Source organism: Urocampus carinirostris, chromosome 20, assembly GCF_059441175.1.
Source record: "Urocampus carinirostris isolate Australia breed hairy pipefish chromosome 20, RoL_Ucar_1.0, whole genome shotgun sequence".
Classification (NCBI taxonomy): Eukaryota; Metazoa; Chordata; class Actinopteri; order Syngnathiformes; family Syngnathidae; genus Urocampus; species Urocampus carinirostris.
In genome coordinates, this window is record NC_142368.1 from 22,377,999 (window position 1) to 22,401,008 (window position 23,010).

The following is a 23,010-nucleotide window of genomic DNA, read 5'->3' on the forward strand; positions in this document are numbered from 1 at the left end:
TTATATCAGGTCCCTGTTTTTAAGCACTATATTCAATAGTATGCATTAAAGTACTCAAATACAAAAACACTATCGCAGAAAGGTTTTTTTCTCATGAAAAATTTGACAAATTGATTGCTCCATAGCTTATAGAAATAATATCAACACACTACCCTAAAAAAAATAAATGTAACGTTTTGATTTATTTTTTAAATCAACAGAAGGGTCTTTGGATTTGCATACTGAAGGGATTTTATTTTTTACAGGTTTAATGTTGAGAAGTCATCATCCTTCCAATCTCCTATTTCTTCCACTCAGTCGCTTTACTTCCACATCCTCTCACATTTAGTGACCCTATAACTAGGGTCCCCTCGCTCCCTCCACTTTAATCGCCTCTTACAACACCTAGCGGACCATGGTGGGAGAATTCTCACACCTCCCAGGGAGAGAGGGCCCCTCTCCACAGGACTATGTGATAGGAATGAGTGGAGAGATGTTTTAAAAGGATAGTGGGATGCTTAGACGCGTTCTAAGGGATGGGCAGGGCACCCGTATGATGCGGCAGGGGTAAACCAGTGAAAGCTGTCGGGCCCTGCTGTTGAATAGTAGAGTGTGTTGTGTCACTCTGACCCAAGTGACATGGCCGCTTTCTCGTGTCCCGTTTCATCTGGAGGGACAAAAGCATGACCAACTTGGGTGCAGAGGTGCTTGACTTGTTTGGGTGTTTAGGCATTTGGGTTGGCCATGGTCCAAAAATGTTTGTGTGTGTTTTTTGCTACTTTTTCCCTTTTTAAAATTTCCTTTTGCTTTGTATGCGTTTGCCTTGCTGTCGGTCTCCCCTCTCGAGGAATATGACCAGGGTAGATAGATAGACTGTTGAGAAGCCAAAGTTCAGAGGATTGCTATCTAACCTAAAGGGTACCCAAACATTTATGAAAACAGTCCCTGCACCTGTATATGTATTACGTTGTAATAAATCAGGAATATTTTGGAGGTTTTGCACTAAAAATGGGCAAAACATGAAAGAGACAAATTTGTCAACATTAAGCCATCTGCTATAACCGTCCTGGCCTTTATGCAACTCGTACTTGTGTCCAAGTAAGTCGTGTCCAGCAGATTTGAGTCCAATCTAGCGAGTGATAATCCTTCAGGCTTTCCAGGCTATCCTTAGCCTCCTCGTGCGTGTGATTAGCAGTTAGGTGTGCAGATGCATGGAGGCATAACTGCAACCTGGCATCGCAAAAGGACTTTTGGTCAACTTTTATGGACGTTTCTCATGTTTGGCCATTCGGTTTTGCATTTTGGATTATGAACATGCAGCGTGTGAGTATCTTCACTTTATCGCAATTTTTGGAGTTCAGAGTGGCAACATTTTGAACTTGAAGTAAAAGTAGCGGAATTCAGGATATTGGCAATACAAGCCTGTAGAAAATGTGTCTGATTTTTGTCTTAAAAATGTAAAAGTGATGAAATAAAACCAAACATTGTTAAATTTCCAATCTTATTCATCCGGCATGTAAACACATGCATTACGTATTATATTTAAATAAAAATGTCGAGTAGTGGACTGCGGCTGCCGGTTATGGTTTATGAATGAAGATTTTAATAATATTACATTTGAAAAAAAAAATTAGTCTAGTTATATAGTGCAATTTGTACAAATGTTGAATTTTGGTCATGAAAAAACTGATTTTTTTAAATTCTGAACCAAATGCAACACTTATACCACTTGGGTTGAATACAGTAATAACATGTTTATTAGCTTAGCTTCAGTAGTATCTGACTAAACTCTCAGCATCCATGCTAGGGTTGTTTTTAAAGGACAGTGTTTATGATTTGACCACTAGAAGTCAGCTGTATTGCGTCTTGCAACTGAAAAAAGGGCTAAAAAGCAAACTACGGAGACCAGAACAGCCTTTTTGAGGTCTCATGTGAGGTAAAATAAATCTTAATGAGTATTTTAAGCAATACATGTTTATATCAAGGTTTGTAGATCTTTTTAATGGTCAAATTCAAGCACTTTTTAAGCACTAAAAAAAGATTTCTCCAGTACCATTAAAAGAAGAAATCTGGTGTGAATCCTGTATTTTGCAGATCCACAAATATATCTGCAATTTACATATGTGATTTTCGATCGGTAAGTATTTTTAAGACGAATCTCTATCCATATAGGTAAAATAAGTAGCTTACATCTTTCGTTGCAGAAATTTCTTCCCTTTAAATGTACCACTGGGAAACCCTACATTATTTTTTGTGTGGCCCATAAAAATGGCCATAATTGATACATAATCATTGCACAAATACACATTTCATAGTGCCCTATATAGGTGCAGCATGCTCCTGTCCTCTTGGGCGGGACCCGTAGGGGGCGCTGACACTTCTTATGTCATAAAAACTCATGCCAGCTGCTGTTGATGATGAGGGAAGAAGAACTGCAATGGCAAAGTGAAACCACAAGAGAGCAGTGTCAGGGTCCTCCTTAAGAAGGCTTATTAAGAAATTGCTAACAATTTCAAGGATTCACTCCATCCAACAGTCAAGCAGTTTTAATCCTTGGAAACACAACATCAAAATTCAAGTATTTGCAATAATTTTATGCACCCTGTCAGAACCTTGTATATCACAGAGGTTAAAAAATGCGGCCAGCGGGCCAGATCTGGCTCGCCAAAAGTTTGAATCCGGCCTGCGAGACAATGCTGAGAGAAGCACAAGAGAAAATTTAGCTGCAGTTTTAAACATGTCCACTTGATGGAGCCAAAGCCGGGTGCCACTCACAAAAAGACGGGAGAGGTATCTTTTCTTTCTCTTCTTTCTCTCCTTCTTGCTCTTTCTTTATCTCCCTTTCTCTCTTTTTTTTGCTCTTTCTTTTTTCTTTATTTATCTTTCTCACTCTCTCTTTTTTTCTATATGTTTTTTCTTTCTTTCCTTGTTTCTATATTTCTCCCTCTTTCTTTTCTCTCTTTTCCCATTTCTCTTGCTCTCTTTTTCTCTCTTTTTCTTTCTTTCTTTTTCTCACTTTCTTTTTCACACTCACTCTTTTTCTGTCCATCTTTGACTCTCTCCCTCTCTCTCTCTTTCACTATCTCATTTTTTCCCTTTCTTTATTTCTATCACTCTCTTTCTGTCACTTTCTTTTCCCTTCATTTATTTCTCTTTTTTCCATCTCTTTCTTTCTCACTCTTCCCTCTCTTTCTCACGTTCTTTCTCCCTTTATTTATTTTTCTCTTTTTCTTTCTCTTCATCTGTCTTTTTTCTCCCTTTCTCTATTGTGCTCTCCCTATTCTCTTTCTCCCTTTTCTGTCTCCCTTTCCTTCTCTTTCTCATAAATCTACAAGAGTGGCCCCTGTAAGATATTTTTTCCCAGGCTAAAAGGACTTTGACACCCATGCTGCATATGATAGTTCATGTATTTTGCAGATTTTTTATATCAACATGTTTTTTTTAACGAATAAAGCCTTTTTGTAGCGCTTTTCAAGTCAATGAATACCTCCCAAAGATCTTTACAATGTGGTGCATCACCCTTACCCATTCACACACCATGCAAGGCAAATACTTGTTTATCTGGGATTCAGTGTCTTGCCCGAGGACACTTCGACATATAACACGGAGGGAATCGAACCTGCGACCTCTTGATCCCAAGACAACGCTCTATCTCCTGAACTAATAATACTTGAAACAACTTGAGAGGGAGTTTTAAAATAAACAAAGCAACTGTTTGTTGGAGGAAAAGTTGGCTTCTGTTTCATCAGTTTAAAGTTGATATCAAGTATTTGAGTTCAGCCGAAAAATGTGACGTTCAAGAGAATGTATTATCAAGCCAACGAATTGAATCCTTGCGTTTGTGGCAAAAAACACGAAGGAACAACAGGAATTTTCAAAGCCAAGAGAAACGTTTCAAGACGCTGATACAAACGCAGAACAACAGCTAAAGCCTTTCTTTAAACTTGTCAGTCAAGCTTGGCCTATTTTATATTTCTATAGGATCCCCCCATTTTCCGCTGGGCATCAATGAATCCTTCTGTTTTTCTCCGCTGTTTTGTCTTTGTCCTGTTGCCGTGTTTATTTTTATTGGTCGATATTTACGCCTCGTGGCGCTAATCCCGACGGATTTTGGGCACTGACATTTGAAGAGCGGCACGGCCTAACGTCCGACGGTTTTCGCCGACGTTTAAGCTTGTTATTTGAAGGAACGCAGAGGATTTGTGTTTGGTTTATCACAGCCTAATTTGCCCATTATGGACCTACATGCTCGTTTTGGTTTCTGCATCTTTTTAAAAAAATTCAACAATAATGCAATAATCCCTCAAATAGGAAGCTGGTGTAAAATGTATTCCCTGAAAGGGGACGTGATTGATGCTACTAGGGATGTTTAACACCACACATTTCTTCAGACCTATACACTTAAGCAGTTGAGACGGATACCACATAACAATACCATTAGTGCATACAATTCCCTTTATCTCTCCCCAAATATATTTTTTAGAGAAATATTTTGAATCCTAACAGATTATTTTTTTATTATTGTTGCATATATTGAATCGAAATGGACCATTCCATTTAAATGGAAGTGGAGTTACTACAGGGTGCTTCAAAAAAATTTCCTTTGAAATGTAAGTATCACACAAAGTCCACGATTAAGGCAAATGAAATTTAAAAGGTATTATCGTTGAAGATTATGAAATGTATTCTTCTGATGAGAAATCCAAAAGCATGTGGATTATTTGAGCACAACAAGTCCATAATCCAGCTCCTACCAAACACGTTGAAGTATATTTTGGGTAACAGTCTCCAGCAGATTACTATTTATTTTCTTTTCATATACAAACGATCTGTGTTAGTACAGATAAATACTTTGTTACAATAATTAATTATTAATATTCAAAGGATATAAATTATTTTGAGACACAGTATTTCAAAAGCAAACATTGATGGGTGCTGCATTTGTATAAAAATGCAGAGTTAAACCGGAGGCAGGGACATGCAGTCAAGGAAGGCAGGTGAGGCCCCGCCTCACCTATCTAAGAAAAGGAAAAAAAAAAAAAACATGTATCTTCATACTTGTTCATTGTTAAGAGTTCATTCCTCATTTAACTTTACAATTTAGGGATTTTATTTTCGAAAATCGCTGAATTTTCAAATTATAGTGTGAATATTGTTAATACAATTAGTTTGGAGAGTATTGTAGGCCTGAGCAGAGGCAGAGTGAGGCACGCAATATTCTTGCTTCAGGGCAGAAGGGCGATAGTTAGACCAAAAATTCGGGTTTAGCAACACCTTATAGCCCCAAACAATAAAATTTGTGATGATACTACCCAGGTAACAACAAGTCAATTTTTCTTCTTTTCATAATAGAAGATTACTTATTTATTCGTGCTTCTATTCAAAATTAGCATTGCATAGACTTCCTTCATAAATTAAGTCAATAAAACTCTATGCTCTACGCTACAGTTCATGGTGAACACGATGTATGTTCATTTATTTGTAAATCTGACTAGGCCTCATCAGAATCAAACCTCACTGTACGTCACTGTTAAATGGCCACCAGAAGACAACACATTCTGGTATCGACTACTATTATGAAAATCGATTCTTTAAAGAAACTGGCACCAACCAGATATCGATAAAGACCCATCTCTAGATACTATTACAATGTATTTTGTATTCCAGGCTAACATCATTCGAGGGCGAGAACTGGACCTAGACCAAATTTTAACGGTGGCCCTCCACCTGCAAAGCTTCTACTGATCCACCAAGCAGGCCGATCAGCAGTCATGTCCTCCCACAAACAAAGCTTCCAGTGTTTCAGCACCGTCCCCACTCCCCACAAGCATGGCGTCTTCAGGCTCCCCCGTATCACGGATCCCCTTACGGCCGAGCCGACGGCTTGCTACCTGTGGCCTGAGTGTGGACACACTCGGACCCTGGAGGCTCTGCACTCGCGAGTGTTGCCTGTGTGTCCCTTCGACCGTCGCCACTGTCACCGGTACAGAAGACCCGACGAGATTCCGTCTCGCGCCAAAAAGGTAGTTCTGATCAAGAACAGCGAGCCGTCCCTCAGAAAAACCATTGTTCTTCAACGCAAGGGCTTGAGGAGCCTCGGGCTGTTCCTGGATGAGGTTTCGGAGCTCATGCAATATCACGTCAGGAGGTTATACACCTTGGATGGACACAAGGTAAGGTCACAATGTGAATTCATGGCCATAACATCTTCCAACTTTTCCTGGGTGGTCAGAGAAAAGCTTGTCAAAGCCAAATTCAACCAGCAAAGTGTAATTGTCATTATGACTTCCATGCCCGTAAACTTTAGCCAATTGCGCCCCTTATGAGAGGAGCTGTATGGAATTTGGAACTATGTTGCTCTCTGCTGCCATCTCCTGGCTTAAAGTCATGATTGCAGCCGGTGTAAGCTCATTCATGATACGTGCATTTCTTAGATGCGCTCGAATAAACTCTTCTTTTTTTAATCTTTCTTGTGGTTGACGTTGGTACTCTACCTGAGGCAGGCCTTTTCTTAATTTCCCTATTGTCACTCTCGCATGACAAATGGAAATAAAAGAGTAAACCTGAGGGGACGGGCATGATGTCCTCAAACCTAATGTATTCCGCCCCAACCTGCTCTGATAAAAGTAACATAAGAGCAGTGGAAACTAAAGCATAAGGGCTCTTTGAACTCAGATGGGCATCGTTAACACATACTTAGAGCCCCAGTGGGTGATATTTGACCACTAGATGCCAATGGTATGATAGTTAATGCATTTTGCCTAGTATTCAAATCAATGTTTTTTATGGAATTAAAGTTTTTTGCTCTACTAGGAGGCACAAAATATTATACACTGTACCTTTAATAAAGAAAATATTTAAATTTTAGTATTTGAGGACAACTCAAATGACGCACCGCACCTTTCTCCTTATTAAGCAAAAAAAACAAACCTTACAAACACAATGGGTCACATATTTGCTCTGTTGTTATGTTGAATCAAAATAAACATTTGCGGAAATAAATCGATTTATGTAAAAAACACAAACAATTCCTTGAGCACCTTTCTTTGTTCTTTACAACGGAATTACTGCAAAAATACTACAAGGATCCTACAAAAATACTTTTGCAAAAATGCTATAAAAGTACTACAGAAATAATACAAAAAAACCTACATCAGAAATACTGCAAAAATACAACAGCAGAAATACTACAAGAATACACTAACATCTACATTAGCATTTTTACCAAGTAAACAACACAAACAAGTTTTCTAGCAAATTTTTTAGCTCTTTCTCCACTTAAATAAATACATAAAATAAGGTGTTGCTTATTATGTATACCTTAAAATTCAGACTATAAGCCGCAACTTTCCCCCCAAGCTTTCAACCCTGCGGCTTATGCAACGATGCAGTTATTTCATTTATTTTTTCTCACGGCCGTCAGGGGCGCCCGAGCAGTAAAGGTAACATTGAACCAGGTGGAATAAACGTGTCGAGGAAGACGCAAGTGTAATGTAATTTTGCACTTTGTGCATAAAAAAACGCATGCATGAACAGACCCTCTTCATGGAAAAGGTGTCAATCGAAGGGGTAGCTCTAACTACCATATTGGGATTAGTTTTAGTCCGTTTATTTGTAAACGGAAATAATGTGACGAAACGAGCAGATTACAATATCATACCTGTCAACCTGTACGTGTTTGCCGTACAAAGTACGTTTATTATGCATTTTAAGACGTGTACGACGTACAAGAAAATCTGTACAGAAAAACACAAATTTGTCAATTATGGGTACCATACGGAATACCCCGACTATCACAAAATGGCAAATCAATCAAGTCAAACGAGTTCGAGTTGTGTAGTGAAAGGAAGTCCGTCTCGTTTTAGAGAACCGGTTTTTCAGATTTTATGGATTGTCCTTGATGTAACGAAGCAATTTTCAAGAGACATTCAAAGAAGTTGAAGACGGCCAGAGGACGTATTTGTGAGTTACACTGGTTTTATACATTTCGGGTATCTTGTTTATGACTAATGATGTTTCTCTGATAAGTATATTTTGAATCAGTCACCACATCTTGAATCCCAAGACTTTAAGTAATACAATCATATGTCAGCGACTAGTGACATCGTACAGACACATATTTGTTATCAAAAATCCTGTGGCCCACGGGCTGGCTGTAGGAACATTAATGGGTTAAAGTATTGTATATTATTAAAACTCTGTGTAATGTCTCTTTGTAAATATCTCATGTTTGAATGTGGGCACATGCAGCTTATAGTCAGGTGGAAATAAAAGAGTAAACCTGAGGGGACGAGGATGATGTCACTATCAGGCATTCCCCCCGTCAACCCTTTCCTCAAACCTAATGTATTCCGCCCCGACCAGCTCTGATAAAAGTAACATAACAGCAGATATGTGCAATGGAAGTTAAAGAATAAGGGCTCTTTGAACTCAGATGGGCATCGTTAACACATACTTTAAGCCTCAGTGGGCAATATTTGTCCACTAAATGGCAATGGTATGATAGTTAATGCAAATATCTAATGTTTGAATGTGGGCACATGCAGCTTATAGTCAAGTGTGGCTTATGTATGTAGAAAATGTTTTTTCCTTTAAAAATGTACTGGTTGCGGCTTATAATCGGGTGCGCTCTATAGTCTGAATTTCACAGTACTGGTATTTTTTTTCCCCGTACAAAATTTGTTGTACAGCGCACACAATTTGAAATGTTAAAAAAAACTATAAAATATTGGAAAATCATGTAAGATGGTTGGTATGGATTTCATTGCATTTTTGGGTCATATTCTATGAAAAACACTGCAAAGTGATTCTGTTTTGGTGTAAAAAGTTAAAAGAAAAAGTACATCAAAAACAATAAAAGTCAAGTCTTCCTTATCCCCTCCTATTGATTTGAACTTCACGTGCAAAAAAATAACTTGTCAAAAATCAAAAAGTATTGAGTGACACCAGCAATATAATTGGTTAGGTTTATTTTAATTTTAGGGCAGAAATAAAAATAATGAAGTGAAATAGTGGCCTCTAGCGGGCATACCAATCCATGTTCTGTGAACGAAATCTCCAAAATAAAGGGGAAATTATTTTTGCGCAAGTGGTTGGCTGTAAAGGTAAATTATTATTATTAGTTATATGATTATCTAATTAGATTATCTATTAAACTAAAATGCAATGCAAGATATATCTTACTGTTTCCTCTCAATATAAAATAATCACTATAAAAATTTAAAACTGTATGTTTGTCTTACTTGCAAAATGTGACTCTAAAACTAAAGTTGTCACCTTCAAATATCAAGATTTTAGCCGTTAAAATGATTTTATTGTCAATATTTCCCATTTAAGTGAGTAAGCTTAAAACTAACAGGTAAAAAATACCTTAAAGAGTTATTAGAGGCTTAGAAAAATAATTAGATTATTTTCAAAAGTAACTTAATCAGATAAATGTAAAGGAAGTTAACTACATTAACATTATAAAATACAAGTAAATGTTAATAAGTTATATCTGACAAAATTTAAAATAATCAGTTTTCAAAATGACCTTTCAGAAGATTGCTGCCGGAAAAAAAGAATATCATTATGGAACAGAGCATTCAAATGCGAGACTGAGAAATCTGGAGATTCTGGAGACAAAACCCTCACAATATAAAAGTGGCTTTTTACTTACTAGGTGTGACATTTAACAATAATCACCGAGGATTACGTTTCAGATCAAAAAAAGAAAGAAAGAATTGCTACGCCAGGAGAACAAAAGTCTTTTTGTCTTTTATTTTTACTTGAATTGTCAATTGTTTTTTTCTTTTACATTTTAGACACTTTTACAAAAGAATGCCAAATTTTTAACGTCACAGTCGGAGAGCTATTCATTCCATGATGGAGTATAAAATAAAGCCAAACAAAACAAGGTACAGTAATTACACCAACTCATCCGACTGACACCCTAGATCTAGCCAATTTTAATCTGCTAGACCAAAAGAGAGGTTATATTCTAAACCACAACACTGTCATATCATTTTTCAGCATGACAGCTTTTGTTAAATGTATTTTGATTTTGGGCACTGTTAGTGAAATTTGCTCTTGCTTTGAACTTTTATCTTGAGACGAAAATATTCCTAAAACATATACTGTACATTAATAACTTTTTAAATCACAGTTGCAGTACTGATTCAAATTTAAAAAATAAGCTGCAAAGCTATTCTTGATAAACATCAGGCACGCAATGAAAATACTTCTCTGAAAAACAGTAACATTCTGACTACAATGGTGTCCGACTTAAGACCTATTTATATCACTACTCTTAAAACATGGTAAGTCTCAATTGATAAACATTAATGTTGTGTTGGTCCTTACAAGTCCTATTAGAGAGCACCAATGATGAGGGCAAGAACTAGACGTAGAACAAATCACCGATTAGTGATCCCCAAGTCTACTAAGATGTAAGATCAAGCGTTCTAGATTTTTGCAGGTCCAGATTTTTCTTTCAGAACATGTAGTGCAAACTTACACTTTACACTAATCCTGCTTAATCATTAAAAGTTAACAATATTAGAGAAGCCATCGGTTGTTTTATTGGCATATGAAGTAGTTCTCGCAAATAAATATAAACATGAATTCCTATCACCCATCTCAGACCAATGAGAAGGGAGATGATATTGGTGAACCAGAGTGGTTTATTTTTCAACGAAACGGCCAATCAAAAGTAAGGCAATTGGGGCTGACAAATCACCCATTTGATAAATCTGTGCATTTCTAGTTGTTGTTACATAATAAAATTTGAAAAAACGCTAAAAATAATTAGATTGTCTCACTTTATTGGCAAGGTAAATCTATTGTCTGTCTGGTATCGTTAAAGCATCCACAGAGATGCTAATGAGAAAGCTTGTTGTGCTGACTAAGCCTCACTTGCAGGACTGCGCAGTCATCTGCAGGGGTTCCTTGGATTATCCTGGATTAAGACATTTATCTTTGGCAGGGATGAGAGGGACTCAGCAACACGAGGCGCAAAAGCATGAACTGTTCTTTTCTATGTAGGTGATGGAGGTCACAAAGTAACTCTTGTTGGTTTGGACAACAGAAGTGGACTAAGTTGTAGCACTTTGTAAACACACTTATGAATTGTATTGTAAATATAAACATTTTTTGATTGTTTTTAGGTCGAAAATGTTCAAAGCATAATGCACTGTCCCAATGTTCTGGTCTGCGTGGGACGGGAGCCTTCCCATCCTTCGATTTTAGAAGGATTTCGCAAAACCTCGGACGACAAGCTCCCGAGGCTGAGTGCGAGGGCACGATTAACTGGTGATGAAGGTAAGAGACAGAAATTTTGGGGAAAAATGACATAAAGAACATTATATGACTATTTTACTTCTGTTTTGCTACCAAACCAAGGAAAAGCAATAGAACCAAATCTAACATCTGACAACCAATCTACGAGGTGTTCAGTGTCTTCTGACAAATCACTTCCAGCTGGAACGGAATCGCCTGATGATGGGTCAGTTCCCATCACTGCAGATGGAACACAGGATGACGATGTCGAAAAACAAGTCCGGGTGAACAAAGATGGCAGCTTGTCAATGAGGATGAAAGTGCGCTTTCGGCTGGACAACAATCAAACTTTACTATGGTCCACTAAAGTAAGAAAGTCCTCCAAATGGGCTAGCGAGTACCCTCGGAAGCCAGAGATCGACAGAAGCGGCTCAGGGTCGGAGAACTTTTCTACCAGTGAGCCAGGGGAGATGCATCTATCAAAGCACAAACACAGGCATGCACAGTGTTCTCGCTATCCTCACTGCTACAACATCTGGACAAATGCCACAGGCACTCAAGGAGATAGGTGCGGGGCTCAGACCTCTAGCTCAAGTGCATCATCGTACACTGTGGTCTCCAGGAAAACTGTGGTTCAAAGATCTAGCGAAGAAAACGCGGAGCAGGTGCTGGAACAGGAAACGAGTGTTGAGGCCTCAGAAACTGTGGAGTACTGCACCATCCGTGATGAGTCTTGCACAATGGACAATAGTGACCAAAAGGAAGAAACAGGAACTACATATGTCTCACCAAGAAGAACAAGATCATCCTCACACTGTGAAAAACCTTTCCAAAAGGCCACAGAGTGTGCTGGACAAAATGGGTCCAGAAAATCGGTGGCAGCATCCAGCGATACAATGTGTTATGATGAGGTGAACAAAGGCAAAAACTACTATGCATGTCATTGCGGAACATCTACAATTGTTAATGAAAAAAAATTAGGGGAGGTGGGCAAGGTTGAAAGACAGCAGAGTGCCGCATCTGTGAAATCAAATGCTAGTCAAAATGCAGGACTTGAAAGTGGAGCAGAGGAACGACCCAAAAGTGCCATGTCAGCTCATTCAATTGCCTCAACAAAGTGTAATCCAGATGTCTTAAAGGGTGACAAAACACCATTGAGTCAAATGTCAGAGGTGGAAAGTGAACAGTGTCAACCAGAAAAGGAAGCTGCAGCAGAAAGGCCACTGTCATCCCTTTCAGCTAAATCAAAAACTTCTCAGGCATCATCTCCTGTGGCCAAAGAAAAAGTTGTAGATGAGCGTGCCAGAGAAGAGATAACAAGGATCAAAACGTCAAACGTTCAATCTGATGTAGAATCACACGGTGACTCAAAGGGTGAAGAGCTACATGAAAGAGCGCTGAGTGTTCGCTCCTCCGTATCAAATATTTCGACAGGTACTCAGGAAAGATCTGTGAGTGTATTGTCTGCAACATCTAGAGAGTCAAAAATCTCTGAAATTGATGATGCTCATGTTGTCTCAGGAGGGTGCTATTCCAATGTAGATGGCTGCACTGAGAAGGTAGAGGTGGAAAATGTTTCAAGAAGCCTGTCAATTGTGTCTAATATGTCAGACGTAAGGTCAACGCAATCAAAAACCCCAGAAGTAAATGTTGATGGAAATACCACAGAGGCGGCTGAGGATAGATCGCAAAGTGCAATAAAATCAGTAAAATCAACTAGTCCTTGCCAATCTCAAGCACCAGATGAAGGTGTCGAAATTGAGTGTGAAAATGAAGCAGAATGCAGTATTTCATGTCACTTGGGAGATGAAATGGAGGAAACAGGTTTTTCTGATCAAATTGAGGGACAACCCAACAACTCGATTCAATATGAAGGAAGGTCACATAGTGCTATGTCAAGAAAAACAGCAGAGTCAGAATATTCTGCAATATCCATCAAGTCTGAATATTCTCAACAAATTGATAGCCATGAAAAAATGGCAGAAAGGACAGGAAGTGCCATCTCGGATAAATCAAAGGCATCCAAAAGTTCTTCTAGATCTAAAGCATATTCGAAGAAAGACAATCGAGAAAACCTCAGGTCACCAAGCAGTATGTCTGCTAAATCAGTGACTAGTATTCATTCAAATACAAATGAGGATGAGAGAGCTCCAAGTCTGAAATCAGAGCGATCAGGTACTTCTGCTAGATCAGCACAATCTGCTAAATCTAGCATATCCAAAGCCTGTGATCTTCCAGTTGAAATGAAAAATGCAAACTGTGTTGAGATCGATCGGAACAGTTTTGATACAAGTGACAGAGCGGCAAGCACCACATCAGATATATCCTACATTTCTGCAAAGTCGCACAAGTCTAAATGTACTGCTGATGTTCCCACAGAGTGCAAGTCTTATTGTACCAAAGGTGAAGAAAATGAGCAAATAGAAGAAAGGGCATCAAGCTGCACATCTGCGAAATCAATCCAATCACACGTTTCAGCGGAAAGATCGGCCAGTGCTACATCAGCAAAATCTTCCACATCACAAAATTCTAAAAAATCTGTAAATTCAAATGTGCCGCACATGAGTTCTCACAATACTAATCACGATCAAAATGTGGAAGGTGGATCTGATGAAAGAGCACAAAGTGCTGTGTCAGCCAAAACCGCAAAGTCGATCCTTTCTGTGATATCATCAGCATCAAAAAGAGTTGTCAATGAGTCAGATCGAGAAGAAAGGGCACCAAGCAACAGCTCAGTCCGAACAGGAAAGTCAAACATTTCAGCAAAAGCTGTATCTGTCATTTCTAATCAACTAGATGATTCCCAAATTGAGGAACACAGTGATAGCATATCAATTAGTTCATTCTCTCTTCAATCAAGTAAATCAGCTCGGTCAAGTAAGTTGAAAGGCTCAACTGACACGCAGCAACATTTGTCACATACTCTAGAGACACAAAATATGACTGAGGTTGCTACTGAAGAAGTCAAGGATAGAAATTCTGGAGGAGGTGATTCTCATTCGGAAGAACACAGTGAAAGCATATCAATAAGCTCCCTGTCTGTTCAATCAAGTAGATCAGCTCGATCCAGTAGATCAAAACGTTCTGCTAAAGTTTCTCGACCTGAGGCACATGTTATAGAAACATCCGATGTTTCTGAGGTTGTTACTGAAAATGTCTCAACCAGAACAGAGAGTAAATTGTCTTACAAATCCACAAAGTCTAAACCGTCCAAAATCTCAGCTGATGAAAATGCCTCTTATGAAGACACTGCTGCAAGTTTATCCGAAACATCTAGAGAAGTGTCTGAACTGATAAGTGAACACAGTGACAATGAACAAAGAAGTACGTCTGGCCTGTCAGTTTCATCTGCACCGTCTGCAAAGACAAAAGAGTCGAAACTTGATGAAGAATCTTTAGTATGTGTAGATAATGACAAATACAGGAAGAACCCAGAAGAAAAACTCGCCCAGTCACAAGCTTTTGGTGTCCAAAATGATGTGTCTGAATGTTGTGTGACTTCAGAAAGAGCTGTCAGCTCCTTGTCTGCAATGTCCGCAAGCTCTGCAAAGTCAAATACTTTGTCACACTCTCCGTTTTACGAGGACAATGAAACAAATTTGGAACAACTGGATGAAACTAAAGAAAGATCAGCAAGCAAAGCATCTGCAAAGTCAACCATGACAAATGTATCTGAATCACCGAGAAGTGTTGAAGAATGTGACGTTTCTTCAGAAGTAATCACTGAAAATGATGAAGAAATTACACAGAAGCCACTGAGCACAGTCTCAGTAAAATCATCCAGATCTGCAAAATCATTGCAGTCAATTGTTTCATCAAAATCAAAATCTTCAATTGCAGTGCATGAAAACATTGACGATGATATGGGCAGAGCACAGAGCCGCATGTCAGAATCATCAACGGCGTCAAAGAAGTCTAAAGCTAATGGAGATGTTTCAAACACTGATACCAAGACAAGAGCAAAGTCCGTCGTTTCATTGCTCTCTGGGGTATCTAAATCATCTTTGCTACCAAAGAGTGAATGTGGGGAAGAACAATGTCAAGAAATAAGATCCCAGAGTGCACTGACAAATAAGACGGATACATCTTTAAAATTCAGAGCATCTAATATGTCACACAGCAGCAGGAATGAGGGAATTAATGAAACTGTCAGTGCATTGTCTGTCAAATCAAATCAGTCTTCTAAAAGCAGAAAGTCAGAAAAACACACAAGTGATCCAAATAAAGGAAAAGCAGAAAGAACCAAAAGTGCAGCATCAAATGTATCCACAAAATCAAAGAAGTCAGACCTTTCCATTGAAGCAATTGAACAATCTGAACTTAGAGCATCCACAGTCATGTCATCCAAGTCAAAAGCATCGGAAACATCCGAGATTTTGGAAAGAAAAAGCAAAGAGTCAGGCAAATCTGTCAAATCCAAGAAAACAAGTGTTTTATTGAATAATGCTGATGATATCCAGCAAAAAACAATTCCTCAGATTTGTGAGACTTCGGCTAATGGATGTGAGATCCCTGAGCATGTATCAAATAGCCATAAAGATGCTATAGGTGTTGGCAAGAGTGACTACAAAAGCAACATTCAGACCTTGGGATATGATGACGAAGCCCTTGTTCCATCAAGTCTGCCAAATGCTTCCCCAACAGAAGTTGTCAATGAATGGCTTAATAAAATACCAGCTGATGGGGAACTGTTTGTAATGGAGGAGTTCAACAGCATCGCGGTAGATGAAACCAATGGTAACTCTGTGGCTGACAAAATAAATGGGATGAATGAGGAGAGCTGCGTTTCTGATGAATGTCAGATCACAGCTAAGGAAGCAAACACAGATAATCATCAAGAGACCGACTCCAAGATATTTACCTCTTCTGTGCAGGTGATGAAAGTGCTACTCAACCCAAGGTTAGACAGATGCAACAGTTTACCAGAGGTTTCTCCTGCACATGGACGAAAACTTAGCGCATCAGCCAGAGGTCTGTTTGACTGTCTTGCAAAGTTGCAGTTTATAGACAGTGATCCTAAAAGTGCAAATGAAAAATCTAAAAGATACAAAGCACTCATGGAGATTCTTCAGTCTCTGTGGCTTTGTGACCCCTTGGAAAATGAACCAGTATTAGAAGGAAAAGCAGACCGGCATTCTGAAAAAGATTTTAATCAGGGGTCATCGTCTGGCATAGATGTCAACAGTGGCTCGACTGGATCTGGTAAGAGCAGCGACGGTAGGAATAAACAACCAACTATTACAGATACACAAAACAGACAAATGGAAGTCCAACAGGATGAAGATGCAGTGGAAGAAGAGGAAACACAAGTGCATGTAGGGGACCAAAACAGGAATCAATCGACCAATAACACAATCAGAAGTAATAACAGTCTTTGTGACAGCCTACAATCCTTAGACAAGAGTTCAGGTGGTAGTCAGAGGCTTGAGAGCAATTACATGTCTGACAGTCAATCAAGTAAACAGCGATCTCATGATCCAGATCCTGTATGGGTTCTTAGTTTACTAACCAAGATTGAAAGGCAGTTTATGACTCATTATGTGAATGCAATGAGTGAGTTCAAAGACCAATGGAACATAGATGATAACGAACAGTTTGATAGGATGATCGGTGATCTTAAGGAAGAAATCCACAGGCGAATACAAAAGAGCATAAGCAGAGAGTTGGGTAAAATCAAAGGTCGAGCTGGCCTGCCAAGACCTCCAAAAGAAGCAAAGTCTAGACCTTCAACCACCCGGACCGACGAGAGGAGACGAAGGCTTCGGATAAAAACCAAACTCTCAGGGAAAAGCGACGATTCTCTGACAAGCACCATATTCAGTGACCAGCGTGATGAAAATGAGGATGACAACTGCCCGTGCGAATCTTGCTTTAAAAATAAAATGTTACGAGGGCCTCAACGTCCAGCAGAAATAATTTATACAGCTCCTGTTCTTATGGAATTTGACCTAAAAAGGATTCTTCAGATGAAGAACGAGAATGATAAAGAGACTTTTCTGGTCAGTGGTGAAACTGAAGCAGCAGCAAAGTTAGTTCGACGGATCTTTGATAATGCTATTATAGATGTATTGAAAGAGGAAGACCTGGAAGATATGTTATCAGAAATTGAAGATGAAAATAAGGTTGTGGAAGCCATGACTGAAAACGAATTATCAAAAGAAGACAGTGAATGTGAAGCCCAAAGTGGGGAAACTGAAGTCAATGCAAATGTAGATGAAGCAAAGGCATGTATGTCCAAAGGCGAATCAGAAGAACATGGCGCCACTAATTTGGCGAATGAAAGACATGCCACCAGTGGAAATGAGCGTGAGGATGCATCTATTGCAAAAGATTCAGAGGAATATAGGAAAGTGACTGAAGAAGCTGCTGAAAATGAAGGTGCAACACATGAGGAAGAAGTGTCACTCATAAATCAGGACGCTGAGGAAAACAATGGAGAAGATGATAAGGAAGAAGACCCATCTGCAGCAACTGGTGATGACAATGAAAACCCAGCATTTGCAAAAGAATCAAATAATGATTGGTCAACTAATAATGTAGAAGACAAACAAAGGTGTCAAGACCCTGCCACGGTTGAAGTTGAGGACACATCAATATCATATGATGAGAAAGCCCAGGAAGACGCAGAGAGAGATACAGAAGAGAGTGGCAACACATCCGGAGTAAAAAACTCAAATGAGGATGCAAATACATGTGAGGAGGGAGAGATAGGTGAAGACGGAGGAGTAAACAGTGAAGAAGAGACCCTTACTGGAAAGGAAGCTAACGGTGAACGTGCAGATGATGCAGATCAAAATGATGAAGATGACGAGTTTAGTAAAAATGTTGTGGACACCGCCTTAGCTGAAAATGAAACACAAGACGCCATAGTGTCTGCCACAACTAAAAAGGAATGTGAGGATGAGGAACAAGAAAAAATCAACGAAGAACAAGAGTCGAGAACAGGTGATTTCGAATCAGATGAGGACAAAGAGCTGGAACTCAATGGAGAAGCGGAAGCTCATGTTATAAGTGAAGATGAGAATGAGGATTCAGTAACTGAGAATCAGGATGCTGCAGAAAATGAGGTAAATGAGGAGGCTTCTGAAAACACCAAAGATGAAGTTGCAGCACAAGAGACAGCCTCAAATAATAATGAGGCTGAGATATGTGAAGACGGAGAAGTAAACAGTGAAGAAGAGACTCTTACTGAAAGGGAAGCGAACAGTGAAGATGTTGCTGATGCAGATCAGGATGATGAAGATGAAGATTTGAGTGTAAAAGTTGTTAGCACCACCATAGCTGAAAATGAAACACAAGACGCCACAGTGTCTGCCACAACTGAAAAGGAATATGAGGATGAGGAACAAGAAAAAATCAACGAAGAACAAGAGTCGAGAACAGGTGATTTCGAATCAGAGGAGGACAAAGAGCTGGAACTCAATGGAGAAGCGGAAGCTCATGTTATAAGTGAAGATGAGAATGAGGATTCAGTAACTGAGAATCAGGATGCTGCAGAAAATGAGGTGAGTGAGGAGGCTTCTGAAAACACCAAAGATGAAGTTGCAGCACAAGAGACAGCCTCAAATAATAGTGAGGCTGAGATATGTGAAGACGGAGAATTAAACAGTGAAGAAGAGACTCTTTCTGAAAGGGAAGCTAACAGTGAAGATGTTGCTGATGCAGATCAGGATGATGAAGATGACGATTTGAGTGTAAAAGTTGTTAACTCCACCAAAGCTGAAAATGAAACACAAGAGGTCACAGTCACTGCCACAACTGAAAAGGAATATGACGGTGAGGAAGAAGAAAAAATCAATGAGGAACAAGAGGCAAAAACCAGTGAACCGGAATTAAAGGAGGACAAAGAGCTGGAAGTCAATGAAAAAGCGGAAACTCCTGTTACGAGTGGACATGAGAATGAGGATTCAGTAACTGAGAATCAGGATGCTGCAGAAGATGAGGTGAGTGAGGAGGCTTCTAAAAACACTGAAGATGAAGTTGCAGCACAAGAAACGGTCTTAAATGATAGTGAGGCTGAGATATGTGAAGACGGAGAAGTAAACAGTGAAGAAGAGACTCTCCCTGGAAGGGAAGCTAACAGTGAAGATGTTGCTGATGCTAATCAGAACGAAGAAGACATGTTGAAAGAAAATGTTGTTGACACCACCACAACTGAAAATGGAACACAGGAGGCCAAGTTGTCTGCCACAACTGAAAAGGAATCTGAGGGTGAGGAAGAAGAAAAAGTAGATATGGAACAAGAGGCATCAACAAGTGAACCTGAATTAGAGGAGGACAACGAGCTGGAAGTCAATGAAAAATCTCCCGTTATAAGTGGAGATGAGAATGAGGATTTGGTGACTGAGTATCAGGATGCGGCAGAAGATAAGATAATGAGTGAAGACATTTTTAAAAACATTAGAGATGGAGATGATGAACAAGAACCAGCCTCAAATAAAGGTCAATCTGAGACTGGTGAAGTTCAGAGAGTATATAGTGAAGAAGAGACTCCTGCAACAAGTGGAGCTGAGAATGAGGATGTAAATGATCAGAACCATGAAGAAAACAACACGTTGAGGGAGAATGTTGCTGACACCGCTACAGTTATAGATTCAACTCAAGAAGTAGATGTGCCTGGTACTAGTGAACAAGAGGGCAGGGATGAGGAAGGAACATTCAATGGTGAAGTACAAGAACCTCAGTTAGAGGAAAAGAACCAACTGAAAACCAGTGGAGAAAAGCCCCTTGCCACAAGCAGAGATGATAATGAGAATACAGTTACTGTACATCAGGATGCTGCAGAAGATAAGATAATACGTGAAGGTGTTTCTGAAACCGCCAATGACGATGAACAACCTCAAAAGACTGATTCAAATCAAGGAGAATCTGATGAAGAAATAACTCTGGCCACAAGTGGAAATGAGATTGACAATACTGAGGACCAGGATGCTAAAGATGTCAATTTGAGTGCAGAAGAGCTTACCTTGTCGGGCAATAGCAGACAGGATTCTCAGGAAGATGAAGATGGAAACGTCAATGATAGTGAGAGGATTCCTGCCACAAGTTGTACTGAGAAGGAGGATACAGCTGATGATGATCAAGAAGCTGCAAAAGATGGGATTGTGACTGAAACAGTCAACGATGAAGATGCAGCACAAGTGGCAACCACAAGTGAATCAGAGTCAGAGGTGGACAACAAACAGAAATTTGGAGGAGAAAGTGGGACACCTCACACTAGTGGAAAGGACACAGATCCTGAGAATGATTCAGAAAATGAAAACAACAGTGATGAAGATGCTGACACTGTAACAGCCGAAGATGCCACTGGGACAAATCAGAATGAGCATGAATCTGAACATGAAGAAGTCGATGCTCAAGAGACATTCAGTGGAGATAAAGGTCATAATAGTTTTTCAAAAGAAGACGATGAACAGTCATCAACTGCTTTTGATCAAAGAAATATGCAAACCAATGACGAACATGATTCTGATTCCTCTGCGAGTGGGTACAAAGGCACAGCAGATGGTGAATGCAGCCATGAAGACCTTGTTGAAGTAGTTACAGATGAGAAACCACAAGAAAAAAGTCCTGAAGACAATGGGGTAGACAAGGAAAATACGACAGAAGAACAAGCCATTAAAAGTGGTGGTGAAGAAGACACAGAAGAGGATGGGGTTAAAACTGTTGGCGATGAAGATCTGGATGACAACAATGCATCTAAGCAGGAGACATATGAAGATGCCCCCACAACAAACATGATCGAACAAGAAGAAAACGAGTCAGTGGACATAACTGAAGATGATGACGGCGAAGACACCCCTGAAGAAGGCAAGGATACTAACGAAGAGGATGCCGTAGAGACAGTGGATGAAAGTGATCAAGAGTCTGTATTGTCTGGTGAGGAATCAGAGAAAATCTCTGAAAACGAAGACACAAATATAAAAGAATCTGAGTTTGAAGAGCATGATTCAGAAACTGAGAACGCAGAAGAAAAGAACGAAGGAAAAGCCAAAAGTGGTGATTTCACAGAAGCTTCTGAAGATGGATGTGATGACGAGATAGTTGGAAACCACACCAAGGGAGATGAAGAGGAATTGGAAAGGGTGTCGCAGAAAGACAAACTCTTAAATAAAGAGGATGATGAAGGGCCAAATGCGACAAACAGTGAAAGTCCAAATGACATGAATGTGACAAAAAACAAGCAACACAATAAAATGGGAGATATTGGTAAAGATAACAATGATTTAGAAAAAAATGCAGACAGTTTGGAAGTTTATGAGAAAGTGGATGAAGAAGCTGATGTGTTCAATGATATAGGGCCTGACAATGAGGAAGATCTGCAGGCTGAAAATGAGGAAAACAATGAGGCAGCTGATGAAGACCAACCAAATACAATTGATGATCAAGATGAAAGTAAAACAAACGAAAACAAAGTGGAGGCATCCAAAAAAGAGGAGGAAGAGGCAGAGATGGTGAGCTATGAAGCCCAAGATGATACAGTAGAATTGAAAACTGATAACAATGAAAACAACAAAATAGTAGACGACAACCAAAATGAAGATCCCCAAAAAGAAGATCTGAACCAAGTGCTTGAGCTGGGAAACGAAATTGAGGAAACCAACCAAGGAGGGGAAGAAGTCGAACAACAAGGAGACAATCATCAAGATGAACAGGACACCAACCTGGGAACTTTCGAGGGATCCAAAAAAGATAAGATAAGACCCGAGTCCTCGGATCCGGGTGAGACTGCTGATTGTGAGGATGAGGAAGAGTCAGATGATGGCGGAGACCAAGAGGAGAAAAATGAGGTTTATAATCTAATACCCGGCATGGCTACTTATCAGGAATCTGATAAAGGAGATCTTTCGGAAAAGACTACATTAAGTGTAACTACCACTTTGAGTAAAATGAGTGGCGAATCTGAGGATGGCATCTATGCAGATGGAGAAGATTCAGATGCATAAACCTTGATAGCAACTGGGAATTGAAACAGTCTTTGAGTCCATGCTGAGAGACACAGGTCAATGTTCTGTACAGTAGATCCTTGCTCCAGAAACCATGATGAGGCAGCTATTACATCCGCTTGCTAGGACAACAGCCATTTTTTAAAGAGGAAAAACTTGAAAATGTCTATGTACTGTACATTTAGGATGGTAAACTAAATGGAAGCCTGAAACCCGGAAAGCTGGTTAGATCACTGTGGAATATGTAATCCAATGGTCAATCAGAAAATGTTTGCACATCTGTTTAAGTTATCCAGTTGATGAAATATGTATAGATTTTACTCAACTTTAAAGTACTTTTGTTGAATGTTGACATTTTGATGGTGTATATTTTTTCTAGTTAAATCAGTCATTATGAATGCATATACTGTAGATTACATAATGAATATGTGTCAAAGTTAAAAAAAAGGGAAATACTATCTGACCTACAAATAACAAGCACTTTTGTCTCTGTAATAAAATGCAAATGCACTTTACATACCATTTCCAGTCATGATTATTCACAAACATTACTTAAACCTTGTCTGTACTGTAATGTGTTTTGACAATGTATACCAGAATGCAGGGTGAAATTTCTCCCTAAATTTGGCATGGACTCGAAACCACCTACCTTCAAAATCTGTATTTTTACAGAGACTCTGAAAACAGCAACTTTGCTCAACCAATAACATGGTATGACTTTGTCATGTTGCCTTCCCGAGGCAGAACGAGAGCCATGACGGCAGAGGCACCCCAGCGGTCAGCACTTAAATGAGCATTGATTTAAAACAAATATCAATAACAACGACAG

At 39.4% G+C, this 23,010-nt stretch overlaps 1 protein-coding gene across 1 annotated transcript; it reads left to right on the forward strand.

Annotated features, from left to right (window-relative positions):
* Nucleotides 1-5,750: 5,750 nt before the first annotated feature.
* rp1l1b (rp1 like 1b) lies at nucleotides 5,751-22,696 on the forward strand. Its single transcript, XM_088325658.1, has 4 exons — nucleotides 5,751-6,152; nucleotides 11,124-11,277; nucleotides 11,359-12,760; nucleotides 12,818-22,696. The coding sequence occupies exons 1-4, from the start codon at nucleotides 5,751-5,753 to the stop codon at nucleotides 22,179-22,181; spliced, it is 11,322 nt and encodes a 3,773-aa protein (XP_088181784.1). The 3' UTR covers nucleotides 22,182-22,696.
* The last annotated feature ends 314 nt before the right edge of the window (nucleotides 22,697-23,010 follow it).